This window comes from Fulmarus glacialis, unplaced genomic scaffold (genome assembly GCF_000690835.1).
Source record: "Fulmarus glacialis isolate BGI_N327 unplaced genomic scaffold, ASM69083v1 scaffold32990, whole genome shotgun sequence".
NCBI classification, from domain to species: Eukaryota; Metazoa; Chordata; class Aves; order Procellariiformes; family Procellariidae; genus Fulmarus; species Fulmarus glacialis.
In genome coordinates, this window is record NW_009187681.1 from 1 (window position 1) to 11,819 (window position 11,819).

Sequence of the window (11,819 nt, forward strand, 5' to 3'; positions counted from 1 at the left end):
CCCCCCCCCCTTCATTGTCAGTAACAACAAAATTACAGCTACTTATTTTTCCTTTCAAGAACAAAAGATAGAGATCAAATTAAATTCCAGGATCAGTATTTTAAAAGCTAGTGTCAGAAACCCACAGAGCATGAAATGTTTGCATCTGAATTATTTGCCAACTGGTCTATCATTTCTTTTTTCGACCATTAATCTTGATTGTGGCAACTACATAACTGTCAGTTAATATGTGAAATGTACTTGGATCTTTGTAATGATTTTACATATGGAACACTTTGAAGAATTTTTATCCATGCCAATCCGTATTTGCTAACTTACAATAAATAGAATTAATATATTGATGCTTTTTTAATGTATTAGTTACTAAACAATAAATATCTGATGCCTGACTTATATTTGCTGTAAGACTTAAAATAATGACTTTGTCTTCTCTTAGATGGAAATCCCTTCTTCCACAATAATAAACCAGTACATTGCTTGTCAAGGTCCATTACCGAACACTTGTCCTGACTTTTGGCAGATGACTTGGGAACAAGGCTCATCTATGGTTGTAATGTTAACGACTCAAGTTGAACGGGGCAGAGTAAGTAAAAGATTTCCTTAAGCACTACTTGTATAATCTTCTAAAAATCTGTTGGTGATTAGCCTTTAAAGGATTAGAGGAATATACTATTATGACATATAATATGACAAGGGGTAATGGTTTTAAACTAAAAGATGGTAGATTTAGACTAGATCTAAGGAAGAAATTTTTTACAGTGAGGGTGGTGAAACACTGGAACAGGTTGCCCAAAGAGGTGGTAGATGCCCCATCCCTGGAAACATTCAAGGTCAGGTTGGATGGGGCTTTGAGCAACCTGATCTAGTTGAAGATGTCCCTGCTCATTGCAGGGAGTTTGGACTAGATGACCTTTAAAGTCCCTTCCAACCCAAACTATTCTGTGATTCTATGACTTTTTTTCATAAGGGCAGTGCATTCCTAATACTGTTGCAATGATGACTCTTACATTTTAAACCTTCTGATAGTGTTAACGTAGCTAAAATTTAAACTTTGTTCGGTTCTGAAATACATTGAAGTCTTCACGTATTTCTTAAAATATTTTTAGGCTTCTTTGTTTGATTCTTTATTGTAAAGTAAAAAGCAACGAGAATTTACCTTCATAGGATTTTTTTTCTCTAAACTTCAAGTGAAGGAACTCCAAGAAGTTTTGTCAGTTTTTGCAGATTAGTTTTTAGATATGTAGAGAGATTAATTTTTTAAGGCAGCTTTGTAGCATTAAGATCCCATGCCTGGATGACTGTCTTTAAGAGAATCCTTGATAAGCTTGAAATCTAAAATTTTACATAAAATGTTCTTCTGTGGTTATAAATATTTGTTTAATCATGTGAAAGAATCATTGGCCTTTAAGTCATTTCCAGAAAAAAATGTGTAAAAATAGAGTAGTACTAGTAATAAAGTAATTAGCGTTATAAATTAGTAAAAATAATTGTGTATGGTCGTGTAAAAGGCCTCAGGTGTATTTTGTGGTTGATTTGGTTTTGGTTTGTGGGTAGTTTTTTGTGGTGGGTTTTTTTTTGGGGGGTGGGGTGGGTGGTGTTTTTGGGTTTGTTTGTTGTTTGTTTTTTTTTTTTAACCTATAGTTATTCCTGAATAGCTTTATTTGTAATGCAGCTTTGTCCTTTGGAGACAGGCAAAACAATCAAATCTGGTCATACACCCGGTGTAATTCCAGAGTTATTCCAGAGTCTGGAGCATTCACAGTAGCACTGGCTGGTTGAGTGTGTGGACAGAAATGACAGTCTGGAATAATAGTTTAGTGGAATTTCTCCACATTCAGGATTTCTTTTGAAGATGGATTTATAGTAGGTTGTGGGTGTTCTGATCAACTTGGACTGTAGTTCAACTGTCTGTAAATATTCTAACTTTTTAATAACCATAATAACCTGACCTGGGAGGCCAGGCCTCTAAATATAATTAAAATAATTGAAGGAGAGTTGCAGCTTTTTTAAACCATTTTTCAGTGACTCAGTGTTAGCATGGTGCTGCCTGCTCCCAAATAAACATGATTAGAGGGAATTTCAGTACAAGTGCCCTTTTAATTTGAGTTTTCTTTGCAGATCTGCTAAGAACAGACTTGCAATAGCAGTTCTCTGAGGTTCCCCCACCCCTTCAGTAATGATATTTGTGGAGTTCTTTGGAGAGCTGCTTAATAATGAAATAAAAGGACTTATCTGTCTTATACCCATAGGCAGACTCCCTGCTCTAAAGCTGATCATGAGGCTACTGACATCACTATCCCACTGCATGCCGGAATGTCTCAGTGGAGCAGGAAGTCTGCAAATCTGGCTGCTCTTAAAGAATCGCCAGGTGGGTTGGAAAAACAAAAGTACACTTGAGCTGAAATGACCTCTGTAATTAGGCAATATATCTGAAAATTTTAGTGTTTGATGTTTTCATTCACATTTGATTACTTGGTCAAGAGTCTTTTAAGTCCACCATCTGCATCCGCCTAATTTCTGCATTAGTTTAGCAACTTTTTTGTTGCTTAACACTTTTTTTTTTCATTTGTTCTTTTCCCATATAAATGTCCTTTGAGAAGTTTAGATTAGGATTTTGGAGGTCAGAAATGTTTATAAAGCAGCATTTTTGTCACTCAAGTGTTAAGATGGAATAGTTATAGATATACTTTTTTAAAAATTGTAATGAAAGTTAAAGGCATCCATCTTCAGCTAAACTAACCTCAAGAGCTCTCTTCAAGAGAGAACCAGGAAATCTCTGCGATACCTTGTTTTATAAACAATAATAAGATAACACAGTCTATTTGGTAAGTAAATTAATAGTGATTACAAAGTGATCAAAATAGTCATTAATGAACAAAGGTATAAGGAACTAGAGAGAATGAAAATAATACTCTGAATTTGAACATGGGCATCTTTAAAAATGTGTTGACTTTAGGTTAAATGCCATCAGTACTGGCCAGAGCCATCAGGAAGCTCATCATATGGGAATTTCCAGATTACCTGCCATTCAGAAGAAGGAAATCCTGCTTATGTCTTTCGAGAAATGACATTGACTAATCTGGAGGTAAAATTATAATACATATTTTTAAGTATTAATCTGTGAAATCCTCACAGACTAGCTAAACTTACTTAATCAGACTTTCTTTTCAACTTGGTTGCATATCCACATAAATAGAACTGTTTATTTCTAGAAGCCTTTAAAAAACTACTCATATTGCCATGTACTTACCTAGTATAAATTCTGCTCTTAGAATGATAACAAACCTTTCACCAGCAAAATATCACAAAGATTCGGTTTCCATAATCACATTAATTGGTTTTAAATAACATCAAAGATGTATTATTTGTCTTAAAAGTCTTTACTGTCTTTCGTGCCCTGGCCAAAGAAAAAGAGTAATTAAAGAAGTTGGGAAACTTGTTATTCCCTTGATGTTTTCAAAACATGAGACACTAGAGTATTTCATTATTGCAAGTGAAAATCTGTCTTTGTAGAGGCAAACAGTTCTTAATAATTCCATCTTGGAGAATATGTGCAAGTAGATGGAAGATAAATCCTGCTGAGAGATGAATTGGAATTGGTGACTATGTGTAAACAAGGACCTTCTTAAACATGCATTGCATGATTTTCAGGGCATGTGTAGTTTTTAGAGCCTCCCCAGCTAGCATTTCAATCTCAGAAATGTTTGGAAATGAGTATCTGGAAATTAGTTCACGTACTGATTTCTCACTGCTTGGGTTACCAGGTGAGATGCCAGCTTTTAGAGCTGCCTTTTAGTCAATTTGCAGTTAAAATTCCTTCCTTGTGTCCTGTTGAGACAATTGCTCATTTGTTATAAGCAGTGGAACCCCTGTAAATGGTTCCGTGCCATTAAGGTTATTTAAAGTGCAGTAACTCCTGTTCTTTGAAATGCTGCTTTTACACTGATTGTATGATCTGTCCCCTCCACTAAACAGAGGCAGATTATGTTTGTGATATTAGAGCAAGGGGCAGGAGGGAGTTGAAAACAAAGGCATTCTGCATCTTATGTATAGTACGCTGGATAAAACTAAGAGGTGCAGATAAAGCCAAAACAATGCTGCTGTTCGCACGGGGTCTGAAGGAAAGCTTTTATGTCTGAAAATCTGGCCTCTCCCCTCCCTACCCTTAGTTCTGGCATTTGATCTATTAAGATAGTACCTCTTTCTGTTAAATTTGTTTTGCTAAAAATTTGACCACTTTCTTGTACATGTAGTGTTCAGATAGATCATTGGTATCCTTGAATTGCTTTGCTATTACATGGCGTCTAATTTTTTTAAGCTGTTGAAAGTGTAAACATTTGTGGATTGCCTTTTTTGTTTTTAAGAAAAAAAATGTAATTATAAAATCCAGGATGAGCATTGATTAACACTAATAAAGTGCTTCTAGTTACCCTATTATTACGGGTACAAGTTGCTGTAAATGTACCATTGATTTTTTTTTTTTTCCTTTTTATTATTGGCTTTTTTTTTTTAATGGGACCTGAATTATCCTTGAATAAACTTCATGTTTCTGATTAGAAAGAGGAAAGCCGCCAACTAACCCAAATCCAGTATATAGCATGGCCTGATCATGGAGTTCCTGATGATTCCAGCGATTTCCTAGATTTTGTGTGTCTTGTGCGAAAGAAGAGAGCTGGCAGAGAAGAACCTGTTGTTGTTCATTGCAGGTATCCATGTTTTTCCAACTTTATTAAATCATCAAACTGAACTTATTTGTCATCGAATAGCTTTTCTGTGCTTTGTTGCTGAAATAAACATTTAATTGTATTTGCTTTAGGGATGACAGGAGAACTCAACATTTAAATTAAACAATTATTTAAAATTGTAATCACGTTTCAGTAAGCAAATTTTTGAGTATTTACATGCATTGATCTGTGCAGGGATTTTGTTGGTTTTGATGTTTTGTTTTGTTTACAGTTTAAATGCTTGTGCTAACAGCCTATGTAATAATTCAGGGAAATGGCAAAAGATACTTAGGAACCTTTTCCTCTTGGTGACTATTCCACAAAACTCGAGAATAGCTGTAGAAGTAATTTATAGCAGAAAACATGGGTGGTATATGCAATGATCAAATAAAAGACACTTTCTCTCAAGTCTGCAGTCTTAGGCTACATGATATTTTCATACATACATTAAGATGACACATTTTTCTCAACAATTTACTTTTGTCATGAATTAGAATAACTCTGTTACTCAGATCTTTATGTACACATGAAATATGTTTTTTTTGTTTTTCTTGTGCAATAGTTTTTCATAGCATTCTACATTCCTATAGTAAATTCCAAAATCTTAATCCTTTAAAATACCTAATTAGTAAATTATAATAATGCACAATGCCAAATGTCTTCAAATGAACATGTGCTATACCAATTCTTGGTGTGCAGTTCTGTGAATAAAATTTGACCCCTAAATTCCCAACTACTTCCCAGTCAGTCAGTGTTCCTGAGTCAGGTATGCATCGTTCCTGTTTCAGAGAGAAGCTGAGAGCTTTGGGGGAGAAATCAATTTAAAGACTATCTAATCTACAAGTAAACTAGACATTTATTGAAGAAGATGAAAGAAAAATGCTTTCTCTTTTTAATACTTTGTGTATCAGAAATTGTATTTAATTGGTTTTGCTCTCTCTTCTGCTTTATGCTGGTCAGGGTGAACCTTATTAACCAGGGAAACCAGTACCAGGATGCCACTGTCTTAAATGATACTCTACTTCCATTATTGATATACTTTTGGTTGATGTGAACAAACAGTAAAAATATCAGCCAAATACAACTTTTACAATACAAAGTGTGCAAGTCTGCAGAGACACTGGAACAACAACATTGGAGAGTATGAACGGTTTCATTCATCTCAATGGGGCATCAATTCAACTCCACACTGATAATTTCAGTTACAACATCTATAACAGTTTTATGTTTCACAGAAGAAAAGAGAGGGAATATCACAGTTCAACATAATTTACTTAATTGGCCTAACTTGGTGGCTGTTGGGAAGTATAACCAAATCCCACTAGTGAGTCAAGCTGAAGGAGCCCAGGGGTTCCTCCATATGGTGCGTGCACACTATTTTAAACATCTGTTCGGTATAGTAGGACAAGGCATTAGTGCAACAAAATGGTGAAACGTTTTCAGAACTAAGCTATCAGCTTTAGTGTGGGGAATCCAAGTAGCTGGTAGAGCAGACCTTTCTTTTGTACAATAGTAGTTTAAAAACAAAGCCAAAAAACCAGCACGTAAAGCAACAAAAACCTTAAGAAATGGGAAAGGTTTTTGTTATGTTGAACTACTTAAAACACTAGTTTCCAAGCTTGCGTTCATGTGTTTTGTTTTTATTTTTACAAGGCTCCTACTAGTTTAGTTGAACAGTTTCTAAATCGTGTTCTAGATGAGATTGTAAGCCACCCATCCTGTCCATACCCTTCATGATTTTCATGTCCTGTCTCAGTGTTCCCCTCCATCAGTCAATGATTTCTTTTCCCAAGCTGAAGAGTCACGGCCTACCTGATATTTATCATATGGAAACTATCATACTTTCCGTCATTGTTGCCCTTCTCTGAATCTTTTGAAGTTGTAAAATGAATCATTAGGTTCTTTGACGGATACTGTTCCTGTTTGGATTTGATAAAGCCTTCTGCATATAAATTCTATATGTATAAATTCTAGAAATATAAAATGCTATTGAATAATTTTATATAACCAGCACATTCACATCTTGTCATAAAATTCTCATGACATCACTGAAATATATAGTAGCTTTAATGCCACCTTCTGGGCAAAGATTTAAAGTAGTAGTTCGGGCAGACTTAATTTGAAGTTATGCTTCAAAATCAGAACAATTAAGTTTCAAAGTTTTGGAATGTTTATATTAAATAGTTTAGAAGCAAGCACTTTCATTTATTGACTGAAATACTAGTTGTATGATTTGAGATAATGCTGGCATTTGAAAATATGGATTTGGTCCTGTATTCAAATATGGAAAAACATTGGTTTTCTATTTCAAAAGTGCAACATAATTTTCTTGAATATGAAAAATTTGAATTTGAAACTGATTAGCAAGTTCAAGGTTAAATATTCAGTCTTTGAGGATTGCTACTTGTGGAAAAGTGCATGTGTATGTAGAACAATGCAGATAAATCTTTAGATTTATTTTTAAGCTAAAAATGATTCATGTAAGCTCTCTTAACAATTTTGCCATTCCAAGATGTATATGTTACGGTTCCTCCTTGTCTCGAAAGGGATTGCTAGCATGTATTCCTTTTCAATCTACACAAGTTAGATCTCTCTTGTACTTTTTAATACTAAGAAAATTATCATTATTGTCATCTTCCAAAGGTTTCTAGTAATTCTATTCCTTATCCTGAAATATGAAGGTATGGATCACTTAAAGAACATAAACATGGTTTTATCAAATCAGCCCAACATTCCAGTAATGGTCATTCCAGTAATGGTCAAACTGACACAAAGTGCACAGTGTATGCTAGGTATCTCTGTGTTTTGTTATCATCTAGATGTTAGTATGGTTTATAATATGATCTGGATAAATATCTGTTTGTAAATTTGGCTCAAGTGAATGGCTGGGTTAAGACAGTCCCTCTTGAAAGGATTGACAATTCTACACTGATTGTTTTTTGCTCTGTTCAGACAGGATGGAGGCTTCCAGAGACACAGACATAATCTGTCTAGCCCCTGCCCCAACAGTATGGGAATCATAATGATCAATCATGAGAATCCTTGAGAAGGAAGGTCTTTAAGTATGAACTATATTCCAGACACTTTGTTTCATTTTCCATTTTGGGTTTTTGTTGTTTTTTTCAGTGCTGGGATTGGACGGACAGGAGTTCTTATCACTATGGAGACAGCTATGTGTCTCATTGAGTGCAATCAGCCTGTTTATCCGTTAGATATTGTAAGAACCATGAGAGATCAAAGAGCCATGATGATCCAAACACCTGTGAGTATCATACTTGCTGTTCTATATTGCAGAAGAACAATTTCCTATTATCTAGTCACATCATTAGACGGATTTTTAACATACTTGCTGTTGATCATATTGTAAAGAGGTCACTTTTACCCTTTGTAGTGTAGCTGTAGCCTTGACTCCAGGCAGGAATAAATTGCTAAGGCTATTGGAAAGGAGTAATTCTGTAAATTTCTACAAAGAAAACTTGAAAAAAGCAGCATCTGTTTCAGGTATACCTGGCAATTAATGTCAAATAGGGCCAATTTTCAGTAGCGTACAAATTACTCAGTGGAGAAAGCGGGAGCCTGATTCCAGGTGTTAAGAATGGGAGTAGTATAAAAGGTAAACACAGAAAGATCCAAGACATGCAAGAAAAACCTTCAGTGATGCAATTCAGTGATTTTATGTTGCTTTAGTTATAATGAAAACAAGCCTTAACTCTGCCCTGTAGTGACTCAATTAAAGGGAAATAATCAGAGAAATAATATTTTTAAAAATCTGATGCAAGATACATCAAAGTAATTTTAAGCGTATTTAGTCTAAAAAAAGTAACTTGCTACCAGGAGTCTTATGGTGCTCTTTTCACATTTGATATATCTTAAGATGCTAGAATTTTTCCTGGATCTATAATGTTTGGGGTTTTTTGGGGTAATTGTGATGTTGCCTTAATGTAGTGTATTTCAGAATTGTAAAAGTTTTAGAACAGATTTAGAAACTTTTTATTTGTATCAGTTAGGTGCTGCAGTTTGTGTTTATATTTTTAGAAAATACCTAAAAAGGGTCAAAAGATTGAGTTGTGTTGCCTTTCAAAAAAAAAAGGGGTTGGACTCTTGGTTGTTCCAAGCTTTGACCAGTTCCAGGTTTGTTTTTTTTTTTTTTTGAATCAGTAATCAGTTGTATAGTTTTACTTGTATGATACAGCATTTAAAGAGAAAATATTTTGAAGGCATTGGATCCAGTATGAAATCTCTCCCACAGTTACCTGAAGGTAGTTACTCATTGTAGTAATTTTCATGTCCCTGCTGCTGTTCCTCTAATCAGGAATGAGGAAGATGATGATACATGAAAAATAATAAAGGATGGCTCTTGCTGTTTGTGATGACTATACAGTATGAATAGCATGTCTTTCTGGCATACATAGAGAGGAAGAGAGTTTTATTAGTAAAGGTAGGAGGTGCAGTGGTAAGGGTTTTAACTATATTTTTTTCATGGCATGTGCTAAATATCTTCTGGTCTTCTCATTTTTCTTAAAGAAATCAGAATTTTCAAGCTTTGGTGAAACGCATGTGTTTACTGCATCAGAGGGAGAAGGAATAATAAAAGACTTGAAGTGTTTTTTTTTTTAAGATTTCGTAAACATTAGCTATTCTAATTTCTGCTTTGGCACTCTCTTCCTGATTTTGTGTATCCTGAAGGATTCACTCAGTGTCCACAAGATGGCCTATGCATGGGTGTCTGCTGTGTGTACTACATAAGGACAGTTCAGGGTCTCCTTCAGGGAGCACTGGAGGAAAAATAAGTATTTTACACAACTATGTATTAATTTAACTATTTTAATATACATGCAACAATACAGTAAATGATGATTCTGTTCCTAAATCTGTTACTGTGCCCGTTTAAGATCTGACATCACTAGTTACTGCATAGAGAGGGATATTCCACGACACTGAAAAGGCAGGCATGCTGGCTTTCTGACCAGCATATACACCATTATGCAGTATTCAGTGTTAGTTGCGGTGCTTTACAAAACAGTGATTTTATTTCATTTTATTTTAATTGTATTCTAATTTGATTACTGTTGGGTTTTTTAACTATTATTTGTTTAAAACAAAATAATAGTGGCCTCTATGTATGCCGGTGCTAGACTTGAATACATTGAGGAGTTAGACATTATATAATGTTAAGAAACTGGAGTTCTGGCTTTTTAAAACATGAAACAATTTTCTCTTTTATCGAATTCTGAGAGGGAGGTGCTGGTAACATGCCAGAATTTTAATGCAAGTGTGAAAAAGTGTTTTGAAACTATAGCTTCTAAATCCAAGTGTATGGAAACATCGGGTCAGTGAAACTTCAGCAATGAAATGAAGAGCAGAAAATTACTAAATAGGTGATGTTGTAATAATAGTATTGGTTTTGTGGGTATGACTTTGGTATATATATTTCAAAGTGCCATTCATCCCATTCTCCTGTTGAGAAACAAGGTGTTCTAAATATAAAGTTCCTGTTGTTTTGTGTTTCCTAAACTAACTTTGAAGCACAGTTCTTGGCCTGTCAAAAGAATGGGATAGGGAAATCTTAGAGGCCTTTTCTCCCTCCAGATGACATGGTTCAATTACATTTATTTTCAACTGACTGAATCTACTTTCCTTTTCAGAGTCAATACAGATTTGTATGTGAAGCTATTTTGAAGGTGTACGAAGAAGGATTTATTAAACCTTTACAAACATCACTGCATAAGTAAAAAGCAAAAAACCTAGGATGTCAATTGAGGAATCCGGTCCTCTATAATGAACTGGCAGCATTCTTTGTGCCATAATACTGCTTGCAGGAAATGATAGTGAAGTACAGCAAAGAATTGACAAAGGACTTTGAAAACTTCAGCACTGTTGCACTTTACGTTGAAACAAAATCAGTCTCTGAAACTCTTCTAACCTTCATCTGTTTGAAGACTTTATTTTCGTGCTTTGCTCAGAACAAACCATAAACTGAAAGAACTAACTGTGTTCAGGGTAATCTACGATATTTCATTGTAGTGCCATGTACTGCGCTTCTGGTTGAATTGCTACAAACAAGGCTTGGAATTATTTCACTCTGTTTTACACCCATGTCTCTTAAAATGAAAAACAAATGAAAAAAATACACTAAGCCATGGTCTTTTTCCAGTGCTAGGTTTATTTACTATGTACAGACTCTCACTGTTTTGTTTTTTACATCATTAGCAATATTGCTGATACTAGATAGATACACACTGCCTACTGATGCAGCACACTTTGTCCTACACCCTTACTAGAGACCAGCTGGTTGTTAGAGGAAAGCTGGCGTCTGTGTTAACCCAGCAGTAGCTGCATAGTGCCCACTTACCAGCATCTTGTACAAAATAATAACAATAACAATAAAAATAAAAAAAAATAAATAAACAGCATTTCTTTGACACAGCTTGTGTGTCATACACTGGTGTATTCTGATTCGTGTGACTTAAGATTACGTGATGGGAGCTAGTGCATGCATTATGTCTTAACCCCTTAAGTGCCTTGAGACTTACAGCGTACATCCAGTGAAAGGCACTCATGATTCTGTGGGGGTGGTATTGTCCTGTCATATTTATCTTAATGGGTTCAGATTTTAAAAACGGCCCTTGGTGCTTGGAATGTGTTACTGCAAGGGGTCATGGAAATACCATTCCCTCTTTCCTTATACAAGTACCTGCGTGCTACTCTCAGTAGCCAACTTAATGAATGAGCATTGTATGCTGCTGTGTTGTAATTATGTGAAAAATCTGACACATTCCTTCCAACTAGTAACTTACTAGCAGCTTACTGTGAAATGCTGGTAGGTCATTAGAAGCTGATACTTTGTTTTATTCTTTTATTGAGAATAGCTGTCTTACTCGATTAGAACATAACTACTCTTTAATAGCATTGATAATTAAGTTGAACTTACAATCAGATGTGATTTAATTCCATTATCTGCTAACCAATTACTTTTTAAGTCCTCATAGTTGATTTCAAGCCGTGTTCGTACAGGTCTGCCTTTTTTTTTTTTTTAATTGTTTGGGTGAGGGGGAAGGGAGGAGAACACTATGAAGTTGTCTCAGAACTTTATTT

At 35.0% G+C, this 11,819-nt stretch overlaps 1 protein-coding gene across 2 annotated transcripts; it reads left to right on the forward strand.

The window, feature by feature from the left end:
* The first annotated feature begins 442 nt into the window (after positions 1–442).
* On the forward strand, positions 443–11,120 carry LOC104075462 (tyrosine-protein phosphatase non-receptor type 4-like). Of its 2 annotated transcripts, none has more exons than XM_009575993.1 (5): positions 443–583; positions 2,957–3,085; positions 4,558–4,706; positions 7,851–7,986; positions 10,370–11,120. In XM_009575993.1, the coding sequence occupies exons 1-5, from the start codon at positions 521–523 to the stop codon at positions 10,454–10,456; spliced, it is 564 nt and encodes a 187-aa protein (XP_009574288.1). In that variant the 5' UTR covers positions 443–520; the 3' UTR covers positions 10,457–11,120. The 2 variants fall into 2 exon arrangements, with proteins under 2 accessions (XP_009574288.1, XP_009574280.1); XM_009575985.1 differs by lacking the exon at positions 443–583 and adding an exon at positions 2,255–2,368.
* Positions 11,121–11,819: the final 699 nt, after the last annotated feature.

Excerpts from the sequence above, each read along its gene's own strand:
- LOC104075462 (XM_009575985.1), top strand. The coding sequence starts at position 2,276 with ATGAGGCTACTGACATCACTATCCCACTGCATGCCGGAATGTCTCAGT. Across the intron at positions 3,086-4,557 it reads TGACATTGACTAATCTGGAG|AAAGAGGAAAGCCGCCAACT; the intron begins GTAAAATTATAA and ends GTTTCTGATTAG. Across the intron at positions 7,987-10,369 it reads CCATGATGATCCAAACACCT|AGTCAATACAGATTTGTATG; the intron begins GTGAGTATCATA and ends TTTCCTTTTCAG.